General features: G+C 37.9%; 1 protein-coding gene across 2 annotated transcripts; it reads right to left on the bottom strand.

Moving 5' to 3' along the window:
- Window positions 1–2,229: 2,229 nt before the first annotated feature.
- Window positions 2,230–17,908, bottom strand: LOC133182239 (gigasin-6-like). Of its 2 annotated transcripts, XM_061316999.1 has the most exons (6): window positions 17,386–17,895; window positions 16,182–16,381; window positions 15,631–15,801; window positions 15,019–15,279; window positions 4,021–4,280; window positions 2,230–2,941 (listed from the first exon to the last, which is right to left on the bottom strand). In XM_061316999.1, exons 1-6 carry the CDS (start codon window positions 17,488–17,490, stop codon window positions 2,361–2,363), a joined length of 1,578 nt encoding a protein of 525 aa, XP_061172983.1. In that variant the 5' UTR covers window positions 17,491–17,895; the 3' UTR covers window positions 2,230–2,360. The 2 variants fall into 2 exon arrangements, with proteins under 2 accessions (XP_061172983.1, XP_061172984.1); XM_061317000.1 differs by lacking the exons at window positions 2,230–2,941; window positions 4,021–4,280 and adding an exon at window positions 13,861–14,815 and having other exon boundaries at window positions 17,386–17,908.
- Window positions 17,909–21,606: the final 3,698 nt, after the last annotated feature.

Raw genomic sequence — 21,606 nt, 5'->3', positions numbered from 1 at the left:
GTTAAGAATCTTAATAAAACTTCAGAAAAATTATAATCAAAGCAAAATTTTTGCATGCAACGTGTTAAATTTTTAAAATGGCGACCAGTTCCATTGAAACATACGAAGTATGAAAATTGGAAATCGTAAATCTCATTTTTCTCAGTAACTGCCCAACTAATTCTATTGAATCATTTAAGTCTTATTCTTTTCATCGGGTCAAACTGGTTTCTGCAAAAAATTAATTAATTAATTTAAAATAAATAAATAGATAAAATGAAATAATAATAATATATGAATTATGGTACAATGTAATCGGTTGGAGAATTTTTTAAAAACTATAGCCATAGAAAAAAGAGGAATTTTATTTTAAATGGATTTTTTTCTGCGATTGTGCTTCAAACATGTACATGATATTGATGTGTAAATGTCTCTCCAAGTTTCTGGAGTTTGAATATCCAAAATAGCTGCGTTACCATGGAACAAAAAAAAAAAAATAAAATAAAAGGCCAATTCCTAAAAATATGAAATATTGCAACACTTTAAGAGAGTATTTGCGCTATGCTTTCAAATCCAATATCAAGATCGAGGGGTCGAGGGGACATACTTATAAATGCTACAGCTTACAAAACCAATGTTTCCTGTGTTTTTTCTTGTTTGTTTATTTTTGTTTATTGGTTTTTTCCCTTTGAATAACAAATTGATTCAAAAACTCATTAAATGTTATGTTGAACATATCATTCGCAGTAGGTGCTGGCACGAAAAAGATCCCTCACTGCTCAATGGCCCCGAGTGCCGAGTATAGGTCAAAATTTGTAGCCCTCCACCGGCAAGTGGTGGCGTCTCCATATGAGTGAAAAAATCTCGAGAGGGGCGTTAAACAACAAACAAACAATCAATCAATCAATCTTGTGGTAAACAAGAAGACGCCTACCATTTTTTCTTTGATTGAAAAAAATATCTTAATGCTCGAAATAATCTTTCTGACTACCTTTTTCGACTTGATTTAGACATCATTGATGTACACCTACTACTCTGGGCAATAAAAACTTTTCATTAGAGTTAAACACTGGCATTTTTGGCGCTGTCCATAAATTCATAAATGAATCCTGTAGGTTTAGATAGATATATAATTGACAATTTTATTTGTTTAAGTTTTTGTTATTATTTTGCATAACAATTATTAATATGTGATGTGTTTTATTAAGGAGAAGAACTAGTAAGTTGATAGAACTTGTTTCTGGTCCTTTTGACTGTCAATAAAATATGTTCAAAACAAAATACTGGGCCGATAGAGGACAAACAAATTACATGTAAATCTCAAGAGTTGGCCTTATATACATTTTAAAATTCGTGAACAAACGGGTACATGTACCACTGCGCCAAGAGAGGTTTTGAAATATCGAGTCTTACGATTTTTTATAATTTCATATGAGTTAAAATTTTGGGTTGAGACGCAATGATTTGAACTACACATTTTAAGATTTCATACTAAAGAACAATTTTTGAGTCGAAAACACTCATTTTTCCATTGAAAAAAAATCAGTTGATTTTCATAATTTTTGTTTATCCAAAATATTGCATATATGATTTTCTCTCAATTGATAAATTAGGGGAAATCTTACTCTGAGAAAGAAAGAGGGGAAAATTTGGCTCTACTTTAAGATTTCCCCTCGGGGGGAAATCCTACTCTAGAGTACATATTGGGGGGGTGGGGGGTGGGGCTGTTCATGGGGTAAAATCTATTCTACAAAACCGATAATGCATTAATTTGATTAAGGATTAACAATTGATTACATGCAGATATCAATCAATTATTGATCTCATCAATTTGAGTTGAGCTCATCAACGGGGTGGATTTATTGCAAAAATTGATTTGGAGCTCGGTATAAATGATTTGTTGATCTCTTTAATTCAGTTGAAGATATCGTAATCTTACAAGTTTGTGAAAAGAATTAATGCTCTTTCTAAAAATATTAAATTAGTTACTTTAATTTAATTGAAGAAAGCAAGAAATTGCACGCATTAATTGACTTATTGCTCTCTTCAATTGAATTACTGCACGTATAATTCATTGTTTCTTGAAGAGAGCAAGTCAGTTATTGCTCGCAACAATTCAGCAAATTATTAATGCTATCAACAACTGAATTTCAGAAATACAGATATAATTCATTATTGAAAAGATCTTTAATTGAATCGATGCGTACACCAAATAAACATATTGAACATTTTCAAATATATCTTCAATTGTTTGAGTTTATTTAGTTCAGAGCTTCATAGATATTATGCTTTTGCCTCTAGTACAGCATACGAATTATCTATACTCGGGAAAAAATCCAGAAAGTTATGAATTTATTTTAAAAACACATTTTGTCATGTTTTTATCCTACCACTGAAGGAAAAGATGAAGATAATATTTTCTTAAAAATAGGAGGTGCACTGGACTGAAAGCTAATCAATTCAATCGAGACTATGGTAGAGTAACTGGTGTGAAACTTGATGTGGTGAATGTCTTTGGACTCATACAGCATCCCAACTCCTTCGCCTTGAAACTGGTCATGGCTATCCTTGGGCCACAGATTCCAAGAAGCAACACCGTATGTTAAAACTAAATGTCCATTCCCCATGGTAACATGTGCTTCCCCATATGCATCGTTGTGGTAAGTACCAACATATTCTGATAGAGGACGTAATGCACACACGGAGTCCTCTATTTTAACATACTGATCGTATGAAATAGATGAATACCATGGGTTTGGAAAACTACAGAATGTGGTTGAATTTAACCATGGTGTCACTTCAAGAAGTGTGTCAGAAATATAATTATGGAGCAGGTTTCTGAAGATGTAATGTTCGTCATCGCCCGTCATCGAAGTAAATATGCCCATGTTGAGATCCGGGAAAAGTGTAACCAATGAACAGTAACCAAACGTACTCCCAGTATGCCGCAAAATCCGGTTTCCTGACAAAGATATCCACATGTATATATACAAAGTGTTTTGGTTCGCTTGAGATAAAAACTCAAGTGATCATCAATTTTCCGGCGGCTGTCTGTCCGTTTGTTTGTTTGTAAATATATTACACATTTTCAATTTCTTCCCTAGAACCACTTGGCTAATTTCAATCATAAGGCACAGAGGCACAGAATCTCCTTTAGTTGAGGGGATTCAAAATTGTTCAAATGAAGAGTCAGGTCCCTTCCAATGGTTTGTAAAAAGGGCACAGAGAAGATGGAGTGTCTTTCTCAATATATAATCACCGGGCCAGAAAAGATGAAAAGTATTTGAAAGCTTCCTGACAAAGTGTAGATTCTAATTATATACATGTACACCACGGCCTCGGGGGTAGAGTGGAATCACAATTGAGGATCAAAGTTTTACATGGGAATATATGAGGAAAAAATCTTTCTTAGGTACATGTAGTGCAAATTCAACTTTGTTCAGATATTGCTCCCTCCCGGAGGGGGGGGGGGTAGGATTACACGGGAATATGTTGGTAAAAAATCCTAAATCTTCTCACGAACAGCAGGGACGTTATTAATCACATTAATATGCAAGCATCTTCAGGTACAATGCAGATTCAAGTTTGTTCAAATCATGGCCCCAAGGTGTAAAGGGGGGGGGGGGGGGGAAGCGTCATTTTCATAAAATATCTATGCATTGCAGCACGATCAACAATCTTGCTCTTGAAAATATTACATTAAATTTTTGTTTATTCTGAGAAAATGGAAATAGTCAGTAAATATCAAATTCAGGTAAAAAAAAAATGTGATTATATATATGTGGTTGCAGAGAGTTTACAAAGTTATTATAACTGCGTAGATATTTTTTTGGAATGAAACATGTGTCTTGGTATTTGCAAGAGGCATTCTTTGTGGCTTAGCTTGACAAGAGGTCTCGGTTATTGAATCTTATCCAAGCATTTGGAAGAGGAACATTACTTTTATCCCAGAAGTAATGAGCTGACCAACCCAAGTCTTAAGCCAACTATCCAGCAGGCAAAATGCTATAAAACATACCTGAAATCCATAAATGAGCATACCTCTATAATGACCATTCTTCCATGCAAACGCATAACTAGTTTCACTGGTAGACACTGGGACCTTGGGTTGTCGGAAGTATCTTTCCACTGCCGATGCCGGAATCAAATTCCGCGGGGTATGCAGATAAGCAAATGAGTGGAAATCCATTAGTAGTGACCCTGTTTTATCCTTGCCGCCATTCAGATGAAAGTTCATCCACTTAGCGTAATCAACGCCATTTGTTAGGATACTATTGGATGCGACCCATACACCCCATTTTCTGTTAAGTTTAACGAACAAATTGAAAGTAATGGACGAAGTAATTTCTGATAAATATCTAAATTATGTAAAAGGTCAGTGACTCAATACCAAATGACCAAAGCCAAATTTTCTGCTAGGCTTTGATCATGCCTATCTGTATACATTTTAAGAATGGCGTAGCTTCACGTTCAGTGTAATAATCATTGCATTTCAAGAAGATAACCCGTGGAACAATTAATAATCAAAAAGTATTGTAGTTCTTGAGGCACTTAATTGTCTGTAAAATATACATATCTTAAGAGTACAGTATAGATTGTTTTTACAAAATTCAGTACCTAAGCTTCGTTTGACTTGCACTTTCTGCCGAGAAACAACTACATGCAATTTGATTTCTTCCATTTAAACACATTGCGATTTTATTCTCTACTGGACATTGGGAAGGGGGTGGGGGGTGGATATGCTTAATGATGGGGGAAATTCTGCAAACTGTGTACAACTAGGACAAGGCGGTTATTTCTATGGTTTCTCATTCTTTTTTTTGGTCTGCGACTTGACCGTGAAAACAGGAAAAATAAACCTGCAATCTGTATCCAAAACAGTCATCAATTGTAAGAGATTTTTATCAATATTTTTCTTTCTTCTACTACAATTGTTGATTCTGTAAATTGCAGTATACTGTAATAATATTACATATTGTAAGCTCCCCACGGATGGCCATCCTGAAATGGGGGGGGGGGCATACAATGTACTTATACAACATTTCTCAAGGTCACTCCTATATTCTTGGTTCATGATTCTCAGTAAGGACAAAGCTTGGTATCAGTTCAAATATTGGTTTATTAATTCATCTTACAACAGGAAAGGATAGTATGGTAAACAAAAGTCTATATTGGATACATATAGATATATCAAGTAATATTTGTTATGGTCTGTGGCGTCAACCGTACTTTCAAGGGTAAAAGGGGTAGAAAAGTTGATTTGGAATTTAAAAGCTCTAAATATCAAATATCAGGTGTCCAGTGTGTTGGGAGATAATTGGCAGTTTTTCCTCACCTAGAATTTAGAATTTGGATGTTGCTGCTGCAACTTATCTGCCATAAACTGGCGAGGCGCTTATATTTATAAGTTTCTGAAGTAGTCATGTGACACAAATTAACGAATGAAAAAGCTGTACGGTGACGCTCGACCAATCACAGCATTGTACGGCGCCGTACAAACAGAGATCTGTCAAACAGTGCCAAACAACGTCAAACAAGGCTGCCGTACAATGTGGATTACAGCTACAAAACGGAATTAATATTTACATTTGCAATAATAAATAATATGATATGGATCTGGAGGATGTTTTCATCAACTGTAAGTAAGCATTTCATGTGAATTAAACGTATATTTCATGATAGAAAACTGCAATCGTACAGCAGACGATATTCAAATAGCTCTGTCATAATAAAAATGTGTAACTACTATTAAATCCCGTTTAAAGTAAAACCGCTGATAAATCTTAGTAAAACATCTTCAAACATCAATTTTGTGGATATTCACAAACAATTATAACATCGAATTGCATGAAAAAGTAGAACTTGTTCAAATACGAAACTATGGCTAACACAAATAAGATGTCGGCGGGATGTAAACAACTTCCATGACTCCTGCAATCGTGTGCACTTATGGCAATGTTAGGCACGTATTTAATTCAAATATAATTTGGAAAAATACAGTAACATGGAAAGGTTTTAAAGGTATGTACTTCAATTCATAGGATGGAGGATTTCCTGTATAAATGAATGCAACAAATATGTCAAATGTGCTATAAATAGACGATACCACGTTCTGTTATTATTCAGATAGCAGTGTAGTTTATGCATAATGAAGTCCACCCTGATAATAATCCCAATAAATGATAACACATTTCAGTCATATAAAAAAATAAACTAATTAATTAAATTCTACTCCATGGCCATTACACTTCCCTCACCCAAAACTCTTAATTCTCCTGAATTAAGTACAAAATATTTCTGCATAAAAAAAATATAAATTTAAGGCAATATTTTGCACAAGATAATGAACACACAATTAAATTTGTAAGATTAATTATTAATAAACGTTTCTTTTTTTAATTCAGTCATTTAATCTAAGTGGAATTCCAGCTTGGTCGATAATACGAATGAAATCATCCCACCGCCTCTTCCGCCGACTGCTGCCAGACTCTAGAAACTCCACCACCTCCTCATCCTCCTCCCCTGTTGAATGCCCTGTAGCTATGTTCCGCAAGTGCTTGTATAGGTAAACTCTGCTTTTGAGATGTGGCGCACTCAACTTCTTGGGAGACAAAGTGGGAGTTCCAGGCAAGGCCATGAAATTGAACTCGTCTAAAAGGCTGGGGCGCTCAATATTACATCCACCCGGCTGGCTTCTTCGTAGCGAGAGGGCCGCAAACTCTAACTCCATCAGCTTTTTATCAGGGGACATGGACTTAAATCCCTTGGGAGGCCATGGCATGGAGACACTTCCAGATGCTAACACAACTGCTTCCTCCCTATCCCATTGCCTCCTGGCTGGTGGTAGAAGTGGCATACAGCCCCTGGCCAGGAGGGACTGGGCTCTAGTGGCTAGTGGGCCAAGAGTTGGTACAGGAGACAGGGAAGAAGGTTGACAGTCCATGGAAACTGCTAGAACTGGTAGCGGTCCTGATGGAGTAGTTGGAGTGGCTAAAGGGATGGAAGCCAGTGGGGTGGTGGGAGCTGTGGCAAGGATGGCGGTCAAAGGAGTGGCGGAAGCAGATAAAGTCTGGGCCAGTGATGTGACTTGAATACTGTCTAATGGAGGGAGGACTGTGGTTACAGGTGGAGGTAGAGGAAGTTTCACAGGTAACCTGGGGATGGAGGCCTCAACCAACTTCAGCTTCTTCTTGGCCGGCTCTGGATCGATGGTCACATGGGGTGGTGTCCTCTCTACAACCTTGCGGCCAGTGGAAGGGGAAGGTGAAGATTCCAGGTCGGACTCCGCAAAAAGCTCTATCTCCGGTTCCTCAGGCAATTTCGGTTTAACAGCCCTCCACACAGCTTTCAGATAGTCTGGCTCAATGCCAAGGGAGGTGGCAAAGTGAGGAGCCTGTCGCCTCCACTGTCCCTCTTCCAGCTGGGAGAACTGAGCCTCCTGAAGGTCTAGATGTCGTTTCTGGACGGCCATCTTCCTGGTTAGACTAGCTACACTCTTCGGATCAAAGAGGACCTTGTCATCTAGTCCAACTTTGAAGAAGACATCAGCATCTTCAAGCACTGCCTGGATCTCTCCCGGTATTAAGTTGATGGTCAATGGAGTGAAGATGCCAGGGGAAGAAGGGCTGTACACTGCATGCTGGTCAACCGATGGGCCGGAAGGAGCTCTAAAATCTGTAGCTGCACTTTCCCACCCCTCCAGCCATGCACTTCTGGTCTTCCGAACCTTTGGCCCCGCAGAGGAAGCTAAAATTTTCCTGGTCCACTCTAGCAGCAAGGAACGCAACCGAGAGGAGGCCCTGGTGTTGCGGTCAGTTGGTTCCACAAGAAACCGATAGTGCTCTGGATGGTAAGAGAGCCAGAAGCAGTTATTCTCTGACAGGAGCTCATCAGCTGGTACGTTAGCAGAAGCTACGGCATCCTTATGTCTTTTCAAAACATGGATCTTAAGGTCAGCCGCTCTGTTGAAGGTAACCTCCCTGTCGGTGCAAAAGGGGCAGACAACTCGTAAGGCATGGTGGGGGGCTGGGGCCAAATGTTCCTTCAACTTCCTCCTACTGTTGAACTTAAGCCCACATGGTTTGCCATCCACCTCAAGGACACATATGAAGGACATTCTGCAAGGCCAATATACATTTTATAGGAAAGGACTCACAGGGTAAGGTAAATACTTTATTTCAACTCAAATGTAAATTTTTGCATCTAACTTGTATTTTTAAAGTGAGAACAATTAGTAAAATTAGATTGGTCTAATAGTTTTATCTTGGCTTTCTTAGGCTCATCAAGGAATTTGGCCGGGGTACAAGGGACTGGGGATTGCAGAGGTAATTGTGATTGATGAGTGGAGGATCTAGGATTCTATCAAGGGAAAGATTGGATGCCACCAAAGCTTAGTAAACAACAAGAACAACTATAGCAATTCACTAAAATTTAATTTCAAATATTCAGATGCAGGTAAAACTTAAACCAACAACACTGGTTACACCCTTGAGATGCACTGGCCAGCTACATCTCGGTATCAACCTCTGGTGAGGGCCATAGATTGCACGCATCCGTCACCTCCCTACATCAGAGGTGTGGGCCTTAGATGGTGCACCATCCGTCCCCTCCCATCACCCATGATGTGGGCCATAGACCGCACACATCCGTCACCTCCCTTCACCAGCACCAAAACATGCAAGTAAAAAAAAAAATTTTTTTTTTTTTTTTTTAAAATATCCCTGCATCTAGTTTCAATCATAGGTATGTATCTGTTTCCAAAATCTGGGGATTTTTTTCTTTTTTTAGTGTTCAATTCTCCTCTGCTGATACCATTTCGGTGGATTCCTACCCTTGTAAGGAAGCAATCTGTCTGTATGATAAACTTTTGCTGGCTGTTTTTCTGACCTCTTGACCAGACAGGTGACATCATCAATTTTCTTTGTAATAACGTAGGGTCCTTTCCATTTACAGGTTAGTTTGCTGCAGACGCCAACTTTCTTCGAGGAATCGTACAACCACACTGGCTGACCCTCCTGAAATTTTCTGACCTCGGCTTTTGAATCATAATACTTTTTCTGGTAAACTGAATTTTGTCTTAAATACTTTCTAGCTATTTCATGTGCCCTAACTAAATTTTCTTGTAATTTTAATACATATGCATCTGTGTCTGGAGTGTCACTCTCATCTGTTTCCTTGGGTCTTGGAATAACAGCTTCTAAAGGCATGACTATGTTCCTCCCAAATACCATTTTGTTAGGGGAAACGCCAATACTAGAGTGGACAGCAGCTCTGTAGGCCATCATAACCTGTGGTAAAACCTCATCCCAGTGCCTTTGGTCTTTCAGGCAGTACATAGTTAACATGTTTATGAGAGTTCTATTGAACCGTTCAACTGTACCATTGGCTTGAGGTCGTTGACTTGTAGTGCGGGTTTTCTGTATTCTAAACATGGTAAGCATGTCTTTGAATAATTTTGCTTCAAATGAGCGACCTTGGTCTGAGTGAAGTTGAAGAGGAGTTCCATATCTACATATAAATTCATTTACTAGAACTTTGGTTATGGTCTGAGACTCCTGATCAGGTATGGCAAAAGCTTCTGTCCATTTGCTGAAGCAGTCACATATAACAAGTATATATCTGTTTCCTTTTTCAGTAAGAGGGAGAGGACCCAATATGTCCACAGACACACGCTCCATGGGCTCGCCAACCAAATACTGGTGTAAGGGGGCTCTATTTGATGTTTTGGAAGGTTTCTTTGCTGCACAGAGGTCACATTGTGAGCAATATCTTTCTACATCTTCCTTCATTTTGGGCCACTACATAAGGTTTTTTATTTTATCCAAGGTCTTCTCTGCCCCTAAGTGGCCTCCTGTAGGAATGTCATGAAAGTGCTTTAGTACCTGATTTTGTAGTGAAGTAGGAACTATTAACTGGAGTTGACCTAAATCATGATTTTCAGTGAGGAATCTGCGATAAAGCAAGCCATTCTCTACTTCTAGTCTATCCCATAACCTCCATATAGTTTTTAATTTTCCAGAACCAGGGGAGACTTTTTTCCAAGCAGGCCGGGAATCATGGGACTCTTTGGCTACCAAAATAGAAGAAATATCCTTATCATCTAGTTGAGCTTGCCTGATAGAATCTACTTGCCAACCATCAAGAACTATGCCACCTTCTGGGGTAATGGTATTCTTTAATGCTTCACTTCTAGTGACGGCACATATTTGTATGTCTGGAATGGAATGACTGGCCTCATCATCACTGTCAATCTGTGAATTTCTCAGCTCCTGGCGTTCACATGAACGACAAGGCCTACGGGACAAAGCGTCTGCATTGGAGTGTTTTCTCCCAGCTCTATGTGTGATGGTGAGGTCATACGTTTCAATCTCCTGAAGCCATCTAGCTGTTTGCCCAGTAGGATTTTTAAGATTTTTCATCCAGGTTATTGCAGCATTGTCTGTACGTAGAAGTACTTTTTGGCCATATAAATAGGAATGAAATGCTTTAAGGGACATGACGACTGCCAGTAATTCTTTTCTGGTGACACAGTATTGTTGCTCATGTTTATTCATTGCCTTACTCATGTATGCTATAACTTTTTCAGAGCCGTCTTGGACTTGGGAAAGAACACTTCCTACTGCTTTGTCACTGGCATCAGTATCCAATATAAAACTTAGTTCTGGTAAAGGGTAGGCAAGAATTGGAGTATCTGTTAATCTTTGTTTAAGTAGTTCAAATGAAGTTTGGCATTCTGCTGACCATAGGAACTTGGCATTCTTTTCACATAAGGCATGAAATGGGCGGGCTACCTGGGCAAATCCCTGGACAAATCTCCTGTAATATGAGCATAGCCCCAAGAAACTTCTCATTTCTTTTGCAGATTTTGGAATTGGCCAATCTACAACTGCCTGAACTTTATCGGGATCTGTTGATATGCCAGACTCTGACACTACATGACCTAGAAACTTTATTTCTTTTTGAAAGAAGGTACATTTTGAAGGTTTAAGTTTGAGATTTGCTGACAAAAGACGTTGAAATATGTGCTCAAGCCTTTCAAGATTTTCAGAAAAACTTTGACTTGGGACTATGATGTCATCCATGTAAACGAGACATTCCTGCCACTGTAGTCCTCTCAATACATTTTCCATAAGACGTTCAAAGGTAGATGGGGAGTTGGCTAAGCCGAAAGGCATAACTGTGAACTGGTATAGACCAAGGCTAGTATTAAATGCTGTTTTCTCTTTGTCGTCAGGTGACATAGCAATCTGCCAAAAACCTGAATTGAGATCCATGGAACTAAACCACTTTGAATTTGCAAGGGAGTCTAGACACTCATCTACTCTTGGGAGAGGATATGCATCCTTTATGGTGACGTCATTTAGTTGTCGGTAATCTACACAGAACCTCACCTTGCCATCCTTCTTTACAACTAATACAATGTTTGAAGCCCAAGGACTACTTGAAGGTTCAATAATTCCCCTGTCTATCATTTTCTGTAACTCCTCTTTTTCTATTTCTCTCTTTCCTATGGGGAGTCGTCTACTGGGTTGTCTAATAGGAAGAGCTGTTCCAGTATTTATCTTATGTTGAGCTAAATTAGTGTGTCCAATGTCTTCAGATGATTCAGAGAATACTGTTTTGTATCTGGTCAATAGGTCTTGCAGGGCACCAGTTTGATCATTGTTCAAATGTATTGAGCTTCTTTCCAGTAATTCCCTAAGATGAGAAGGCAAGGTATTTCCGGTATCGGTCATGGGTGTTACAGCTCTAATAGAACTGTCAATTTGCAGATCTGTATAAGACTCACATGTACCCACTTGTTGATTGGCATAAAGTGTAACAGGGTCAGGGCTAGTATTCAGTACATTGAGGGTCAATTTGTCATGTTGTTTATGTAAATCAACAATCCCTGGAATAACATAGGTGTCACAATTCTCTGTATTGGATTCCACTAGTCCCAGTTTTGTTAGGTATTCAGAACCTGGTATTTTGACTGATAATATAGCACCAGTATTCGGTGGTACTGTGGTTGTCTGGCAAACTAGGACTCTGCATGTATGGTTCTCTTTCTTACCAATCCAACATTGTATCTCATCTTGCTGGAAGGAGTGTAGCACTGAACGCTTGTAATCTATTTTCTGTACAAAATTTAGGAGAAAATCTTGGCCCAGGATGCCATCTTGACTGATGTCACATACAATGAATTTTTGTTTGTAAGTCTTTTTGCCTAAAAGTAATGACAGACACAAAGAACCATAGGTGTTTATTTTGTTCCCATTAACATTTGCAATATGGAGGTCTGTTGGTTCACTTGCACAAGCTGAATTCAGCTCATCATAGAAATTCTTGGAAATGAGGGATGCTGTAGATCCACTATCAATCAGAAAATTTATTTCACAACCATGGACTGTTGCACAAGTATAAAATCCATTGTCCCATTGACTACCCACTTCCCCAATATGGCCTCCTCTTGTATCGAAGTCAAAAGTAGGCCACCCTGTTTCCGCTGGCTGTGGGCCTATTGAGTCAGCGGTTTCTCGTTTCCCTGTGTCTTTTGGTTTTGGCTTGGAGCAGTGGTTTGGTTAAATTTTTGCTGATATTGGTTATGGTATGCTTGGAATCTGTGAGGGCAAGCTCTCATAAAGTGACTTGGTGAATTGCATATAAAGCAGTTTTTGTGTGTTGGGAAGGGTCTATGGTTCTTATTGGAGCTGTGTTCCAGGCGATCTAATCTTGTAATAAGGTTCTGAAGGGTAGAATTAATTTCATTGTTTCCTTCTTTTTCAGGCTTCTGCTCACCAAAAGACCGTTTTGCTCTCGCGTTAGACTCAACTGCACGAACATTCAACTTGCGCTTTTCGGAACTGTCACCAAGAATGGACTCGTACCTTTCGATAACATCAACTGCTTCGCCCACCGTCTGACAATCTTTGTCAATGCACCGACACTTCATTTCAAGGGAGATAACTTTATATAACTGATTGAGAGCTAATGCTTCCTGAGCTAAGGCATCTAAATTATGGTAGGCTCTTTGTGCCATCTGCCGGATGTCATCACCCAATTCTGCTATGGACTCGCCTGGGAGGCGTCGCCTCATCTCAAGTTTAGAAAGCCATCTGTTCTGATTTCTAGTACTACCAAACCTCTGATTCAGTTTGTGAACAAGAGACTGAAAGGATTCTTTATCATCAGGGGATAAACTCATATAATAAGTTCTAGCTTGATCGCGAAGACTTGCAGCAAGGAAAAGTAACTTAGTGCGGTCAGACCATTGGCCTAATTCAGCACAATCTTGAAAATGAGAGATGTACTCATCCCAATCATCTTTACCATTAAAGGACTCTGGCTTTACAACCACATGGGTATCGGGGGACTGTCTAAACACATCAACCAATCTATCATATTGCATTCTGGGAGGAAAATTTTCAGGATATGGTACAAATCTATCTCTATTGGGAAGTTCTGGTTCAACATTGGGAGTTGGGGTGTGGCTAGGTCTCTCTGGACGTTTAGGAGAGGGGGAAGAGTCAAAGAACTGGTCACCTTGACCTAACTCATTATCATCAACACGGAAGTGCACTTCAGGGTCTGGAGATGGAGCCGTTGCCATCTTACTAATATTTAATTAAAATGTGAAACCATAAATATTAAATTAACAAGTATATTATATACAGGTAATACCAACACACTGGACAGCTGAGCGGTTACTTAACAGTGAATGGGTTTGTATCACTGGATGCCTTAGAAAAATAGGCATCCCACTTCTGACACCAAAAATTGTAAGCTCCCCACGGATGGCCATCCTGAAATGGGGGGGGGGCATACAATGTACTTATACAACATTTCTCAAGGTCACTCCTATATTCTTGGTTCATGATTCTCAGTAAGGACAAAGCTTGGTATCAGTTCAAATATTGGTTTATTAATTCATCTTACAACAGGAAAGGATAGTATGGTAAACAAAAGTCTATATTGGATACATATAGATATATCAAGTAATATTTGTTATGGTCTGTGGCGTCAACCGTACTTTCAAGGGTAAAAGGGGTAGAAAAGTTGATTTGGAATTTAAAAGCTCTAAATATCAAATATCAGGTGTCCAGTGTGTTGGGAGATAATTGGCAGTTTTTCCTCACCTAGAATTTAGAATTTGGATGTTGCTGCTGCAACTTATCTGCCATAAACTGGCGAGGCGCTTATATTTATAAGTTTCTGAAGTAGTCATGTGACACAAATTAACGAATGAAAAAGCTGTACGGTGACGCTCGACCAATCACAGCATTGTACGGCGCCGTACAAACAGAGATCTGTCAAACAGTGCCAAACAACGTCAAACAAGGCTGCCGTACAATGTGGATTACAGCTACAAAACGGAATTAATATTTACATTTGCAATAATAAATAATATGATATGGATCTGGAGGATGTTTTCATCAACTGTAAGTAAGCATTTCATGTGAATTAAACGTATATTTCATGATAGAAAACTGCAATCGTACAGCAGACGATATTCAAATAGCTCTGTCATAATAAAAATGTGTAACTACTATTAAATCCCGTTTAAAGTAAAACCGCTGATAAATCTTAGTAAAACATCTTCAAACATCAATTTTGTGGATATTCACAAACAATTATAACATCGAATTGCATGAAAAAGTAGAACTTGTTCAAATACGAAACTATGGCTAACACAAATAAGATGTCGGCGGGATGTAAACAACTTCCATGACTCTTGCAATCGTGTGCACTTATGGCAATGTTAGGCACGTATTTAATTCAAATATAATTTGGAAAAATACAGTAACATGGAAAGGTTTTAAAGGTATGTACTTCAATTCATAGGATGGAGGATTTCCTGTATAAATGAATGCAACAAATAAGTCAAATGTGCTATAAATAGACGATACCACGTTCTGTTATTATTCAGATAGCAGTGTAGTTTATGCATAATGAAGTCCACCCTGATAATAATCCCAATAAATGATAACACATTTCAGTCATATAAAAAAATAAACTAATTAATTAAATTCTACTCTATGGCCATTACAATATATTTACCGACTAAGCGAACGCTGGACTGGAACTATACGAGAACCCGGACCATTCTCATATCCTGTTGCCACTTTGGAAAAGTCAGAAATAGTTGTTACAAAGTTAGAACTGTCCATTCCCAGAGGCTGAAACAGTTCCTCTCGGATCAAATCTTCCCATTTCTTACCACCAAGCTTCTCAGATATGTAAGTAACCAAGGCATAGTTTAGGTTACTGTAGATAAAACTTGTCCGAAAAGCATGTATGGACTTTAGATATGGTATCCGTCTAAAAAAATGAAGTTATTTTGAAATGATTTAAAAAATACAACAAATGAAGAGAATGATTTGTTAATATGTGCAATTGATAAAAAAAATTGTATATCGTAACAATGAAAACGAGTATATACCCGTTATGCTGTGATAAATTTCTATCGTTCGTTTGAAGATACTTTTAACATAAAAGTGCACAAATTAGAATTACAAGTGTCAAATTTTCTAAGCTTTAAGATATTTTTAATCCTTTTAGATCAATAATATTTCCTTGCTCGTTCATAAAATTTTGATTCAGAATATTTCAGATGCAGAACCTTTTTTGACAACCAAGCTGAGAATGGCAGTACAATTTCCTTAATCATACCTTTGCAAGTTATCGCTTGTGAGACTGGAGTCAAATCTCAGAAAGTTGTTGTTAGGAATGCCTAAAGTATGGGACATGAGATCCACTAAATTAGCGTTATCCGTTCCTACATGTGTGGAGAATCTGAAGCTTGGTTCCATCAAGTCTTTCACTTTTGTGTAAATACTTAAACTGGAATGTAAAGACGCCGTTATACTTAAAAACAGGGTTGGCATTCATAAAGCTGTGTACGTGCATGCAGAATTGGTGTGACATCTTTTTATTGTATCTCCATTGTTTTTAAAAAATCTAACACATGAAAATGTGATGTCTTTTAAAATATTACCGAATGCAAAACAATCAGGAATTTTCAAATTATATGCTCAGTTATTTTAAGCCAACTTTTGAGAAAGTTCACGGTCCTTGAAGTTTAGCAAAAAAATTAAAACATGATGGAAAAATTTTCCTCTTCGTTGTAAGTGTCGTATTTTTGGCTTACTGACTCGGTACAGTTGATAAATAATAGAGAGGTTGAGATTTTAAATAAATATTAAATAATTGAAGTTTCTTACTTCGAATATTGGTGTAGTTGTTTAACAAGAAGTGTTGCAGCGAATGCTTTCGACATGGAGGCGATTTGGAAAAGCGTCTCATTCGTAACTGGAGCATTGGAGGTGGTGTCTGTGACTCCGTATCCTTTGGCAAAAAATAACTTTCCATCCTTCACGATACTAATGGTCAATCCTGGATTCTTAGGATGGCATTTTAGTGCCTGTAATACCGATAATCAGTTTACTAAATGAATATATATTTTCCACAACTTGCCCCATTTATATATCGTCCACTTTATTACCTGCTGACATGATTCTACATTAATTATAACGTACAATGTACATGGAGTCATTTTAGAAATATGGGACAGTTTAAGGTCAAGATCTAGTAAATAAAAGGAGCCTACAGATTTCTCAAATTTGAGAAATAAATTCCTTGAATGAAGCTTTATAAATATAGCTTGGTCAAATAAGGTGTTTCGGGGCATAATTTGTAGGTAAACAAGACGAAAAATCATATATTAAATTGTCATTTTTGTTGAAAAATTAAGAAAATCAGTCATGAATATAGGAGTTTTTTCCATATCAGACAAATTAAATGTATCCAGATTGCCTACAGTCTCTCAGAAAACGGTAATTTTTATGTTCTTGGCCTCTTCTTTAAAATAACATTAAATTGAATATAGGTTTCGGGATTACTTTTCACATGATTTCAAATTGAATTCCAGGAAAATACTTTATTTTCTACATTATTCTATTACAGCTGTAAAGTACGGGAAAAAAGAAAGTATAATTTGATTATGACGTCATAATGGATCTAGCATCAAAAATGCAGTCTACAATCATTTACTAGATCTTGACCTTAATACATTACAGAAACGTCAATTCGCAAACACGATTGTTCGATTGTGTTATTCAGTCTTCATGACATCAAAACTGGTCGAATAAGAGGGGCCATTAAATAGTGTCCCCCAGTGTTCTTTTCAAAATGGGTCAGGGTTACTTTGACTATCAGCATGCATTTGATGCCATAAGTAATGCCCACCTAATGGGGCAAATGTAGGCACAGTGAGACTTGTCATTGGGAGGGATAATAAATTAAAATTGTTTTTGTTGTTGAAGTTATTGTAAAAACATTATATCTCCCAAAATACACATCCTTATATGTGTCGGATATATTTGAATGAATCTATCTTTTCTCAAGTTGAATATACGTCCCTCTTACCTTATTGATGGTACCATCTATTATTGCTTCAAATTCAGATGAGGTCAGAGCATTTATACTTGTAAATAGAATTACCACAACACACAGAACAAGGGGTCGTTCCATCTTTTTTGTCCCAATATCAGCGGTCTTAAGGTTCTGCTAAAGGCAAACTGTTGTTTGTAGATACAGTTTTAACAGTGGCCAAAATTTGTTGATGTTCCTAATTGTTGAAGCCTGAGAGTTACACCCTTGTAAACTATAGTAATGAAGTTGTCAAAAAACTGTTTTACTTAATATTTTTGCCAAGAAAGAGAAATTCTACGTACAAAATAACAAATTAAAATGCCTTTTGCAATAGCACGGAATTTTAAAAAAAAAATCTAGCCCTTTTCTCCACGAGTATTCAGAGGCAGGATGATATTAAGTTATTTCAAATATGTTTATGAAGGTATACTGGGGTGAAACTCAAAAGCCACAAAAATTATATAAATGCAGGAAGTTTGGAAAATAAATCAATCTACCGATCGAACCTAAGTTGAAGGCTAAGGTATTTATATATTTTGAGATATCTTGCAAAAAGTGGTGACGTTCCCGTCGTGGGACAGACTATAGGAACATTAAAAAATTTTGGACACTCTTAAAACTGTTTCTACAAACAAAAGTTTGCCTTTAGCAAAACCTTAATAAGGAAGAATCATCTACCTTGATAGAAAAAATACACCTCATATTAAACCACCATACAATATAAAGCAGATGCATTATAACCAGATATCTTGATTACCACAATATGCAGCTGAAATAAAAGCTTTGTATAACAACTTCCATTTTCTGTAACGTTTAAAAAGTGGTGTTATTCTTTGGTATCAAAGTCAAGTTGATTTTACCGTTCACGGTAGCTCAGTCGGTAGAGCGCTCGGGAGGTCGTGAGTTCGAATCTCGGCCGCGACTGACCTAAGTCGATAAAAAAATGGATAGCAATGAAATATATGGAGATAACGAACAGTATTCAAGCTCAAAAGTCCATTAATCAATACAAAATAGGAGCAGAGCAAACACGGACCTCCAAACATCAGAGGTGGGATCAGGTGCCATGGAGGAGTGAGCATCCCCTGCCGACCGGTCACACCCGCCGTGTGCTCCTTGTCATGATCGGGAAATAACGGAAAAATCCGTCGACAATTCAGTGTGTAAATAATGGCCTAACAATTAGTGTGAAAAACGTCAGTCAGCATTTGACTCAATGATAAATTGTATTTGCTGACAAGGTCATTGTATCGACCATAGAACTTACGAAATGATGACTTTAAACGAGACAGCTGATATTCTTGTTTCATCAACGTATTTGTCAATAATTTACCTCGTTTTAGAAATTGTACATACGTAGAGCATGCTCTTGCGTATCGAATCAACTGAGAGATATATACCCCGTATGCAGGTGATGAAGGTATATTGCTGCATAAGTAAGGGAAGTTGACGATTGAAAAGTTAAAGTCATCACGTTTATCATAAAGCTTGGTTGTTAGATTACCATTAACGTCTTTTTCAAGTAAAATATCCAAATATGAAACAGATGTGTCAGACTGTTCCTTCGCCATGCGCTCGGCACTTTGAAGTGAAAGTTGCGGGTCCTTCGGATGAGACTTTGAAAAACCGAGGCCCCGTGTCACGGTAGGCGTTGGCACGATAAAGATCCCTCATTGCTCAATGGCCCTAAGTGCCGAGTAAAGGTCAAAATTTGAAGCCCTTCATCGGTATATGGTGACGTCTCTGTATGAGTGAAAAATTCTCGAATGGGACGTAAAACAACATACAATCAATCAATCAAGTTGATTTTCGTTTACACATTATGATAGTCGTATTTATATTTCCCTGATTTTATTAGTTTGCATAATTTATCTATTTTTATGCCCCTGGATCGAAAGATCCCGGGGGTATATTGTGTTTGTCCTGTCTGTCTGTTTTTCTGTCCGTCTGTTGTCAACTTTAACCTTGCCCATAACTTTTGATTGGTTGGAGCTATGACTTTCATATTTCACATGTGTATTCCTTGTGACAAGACATTTCTTTGGGTACCATCATATTTGACCTAGACCTTGGAGTTTGACCCACATTTGCAAAATTTTATGAGACTCTAAATTTGATCATAACTTCTGAACAGTTGGTGCTTGGGGTTTCAAACTTCACATGTGTATATTTTGTGACAAGGCCTTCCTTTGGGTACCAACAACTTTGACCTTTTGACCTTGACCTTTGACCTACTTTTGAAAAACTTTAACCTTAGCCATAACTTTTGAACAGTTAGTGCTTGGGGTTTCAAACTTCACATTTGTATTCCTTGTGACAAGACCTTCCTCTGGATTTCAACCTCTTTGAGCCTTTGACCTTGACCTACGAGTTTGACCTACTTTTGAAAAACTTTAACCTTGGCCATAACTTTTGAACGGTTGGAGCTAGGGCTTTCATACTTCACATATGTAATTCTTGTGAAAAGACCTTCCTTTGGATACCAACCACTTTGACCTTTTGACCTTGAGCTACGAGTTTGACCTACTTTTGAAAAACTTTAACCTTGGCCATAACTTTTGAATGGTCGGTGCTAGGGCTTTCATACTTCACATATGTAATCCTTGTGACAAGACCTTCCTTTGGATACCAACAACTTTGACCTTGACGTTTTACTTACTTTTAAAAAAACTTTAACCTTCGCCATAACTTCTGAACAGTTGCAGCTAGGGCTTTCAAATTTCACTGGTATATTCCCCGAGACAAGACCTTTCTTTGGGTACTTTTGGCCTGGATTTTGACTTACATTTGAGAAACTTTAACCTTCGCCATAAGCTGCCATACGGGGGCATCAGTGTTTCACAAACACATCTTGTTACATATATGATAAAGTATTTTTTGGTCATATACAAAATAAATATATTCATCACAAGGTATTTTCCCCCAGTTATAAACCACCTGATATTTAAAAAATAAATATGATATGGTATGGAGTCATCCGTAGCGTAGTGTATATATTGCACAATTTGCAGTCCTTTCTCACGCATCCGAAACAGCAACTGTTCAACTTAGAAATTTATTACTGAATGTACAGTATGCAAATAAGTATTTATTCAGGTGGCAGGGAACATTTTTTTTAAAATGACAAACATGTGCCGAGGGGTACGCATAAACAAGAGGTCAATAAAAACAGATACGTGGTGACAGTTTCTTGGGGGTTATTGAATTGCACTTTATATACCAATAGCTCAAAACACATGTCAACATATAGCATTTAATCTACATAGAGTGCTCGTGTACCGAAAATGGACTTTGGGGCTTCCCCAGATTGTGGCTTATTTTCCCATGATTTGGGCCTCATCCGCACCCATACAGCCCATCCCAGTCCCGAGCTAGGGGGATAAAACACCCAGAATTCTGTAGATGAATGCATGCCCTAAGGAAAATTCACCAATTGATCTGGGCCCATTCACCTTCCCTGTGAGATGCAGACCTTCTTCCAAGCCCTACTGCTTTCCAGCTGAATTTCCTCGGCAACTGACAGCATGTCTTAGTTTCGCATTTACAGCTCTATATGCTAAGCATCATGATGACACCTACATGTTGCACATCATTTTTCTCAACAAGCACTCTGTTACACTGCACATGTATCTCTTAATTATTTTATTCATTTTTCTACATAAAATATAATATCAAACAGGGATATCTCAGTTTTTTTAAGAAAGAACCACGCACGCTAACTCTCGATTTCCGCCTACATTTTACACCCGTTTAATTCAATATAAATGGCAATTTAGCCATTAAAACTTGATCGAATGCAAAGAAGAGTTTATTATCAATTGATTGATAATTTTAAAACCAGTGTCAAAAATTCTTAATTGCTCTTTTTACGACTCTTTTCAAAAGGGGGGAGGGTTGAAAATGTTATCCATTGAAATCAAGCTTTCAAAAATCGCAAGATTTTCAAAAACGCATGGAAATGGATAAATGGATAAACCTTTAAAAACATCAGAGGTGGAATCAGGTGCCATGGAGGAGTAAACATCCCCTGTCGACCGGGTACACCCGCCGTGTGCCCCTTGTTATGATCGGGAAAACAGAAAAAACCCGCAAACAATTCAGTGTGTAAATTATGACCTCACAATTAGTATGAAAAACGTCAGTCAGCATTCGACTTAATGATAGATTGTATTTGCTGACAAGGTCATTGCATCGACCATAGAATTTGCGAAATGA

The sequence above is a fragment of the Saccostrea echinata genome, unplaced genomic scaffold (genome assembly GCF_033153115.1).
Source record: "Saccostrea echinata isolate AGI-Se365-2 ecotype Australia unplaced genomic scaffold, CSIRO_AGI_Sech_v1 ptg000009l, whole genome shotgun sequence".
Lineage (NCBI taxonomy): Eukaryota > Metazoa > Mollusca > Bivalvia > Ostreida > Ostreidae > Saccostrea > Saccostrea echinata.
The sequence above is the reverse complement of the archived record's forward strand: the minus strand, read 5'-3'. Positions and strand labels throughout refer to the sequence as shown.

What these genes read in the sequence shown, in the direction of transcription:
- LOC133182239 (XM_061316999.1), bottom strand. Translation starts at nt 17,490, where the DNA reads ATGGAACGACCCCTTGTTCTGTGTGTTGTGGTAATTCTATTTACAAGT. An exon ending in ACAAGCGATAACTTGCAAAG is followed by an intron (nt 15,280 to 15,630) that starts GTATGATTAAGG and finishes TCATTTTTTTAG; the next exon opens with ACGGATACCATATCTAAAGT. An exon ending in GAAGAATGGTCATTATAGAG is followed by an intron (nt 2,942 to 4,020) that starts GTATGCTCATTT and finishes TATCTTTGTCAG; the next exon opens with GAAACCGGATTTTGCGGCAT.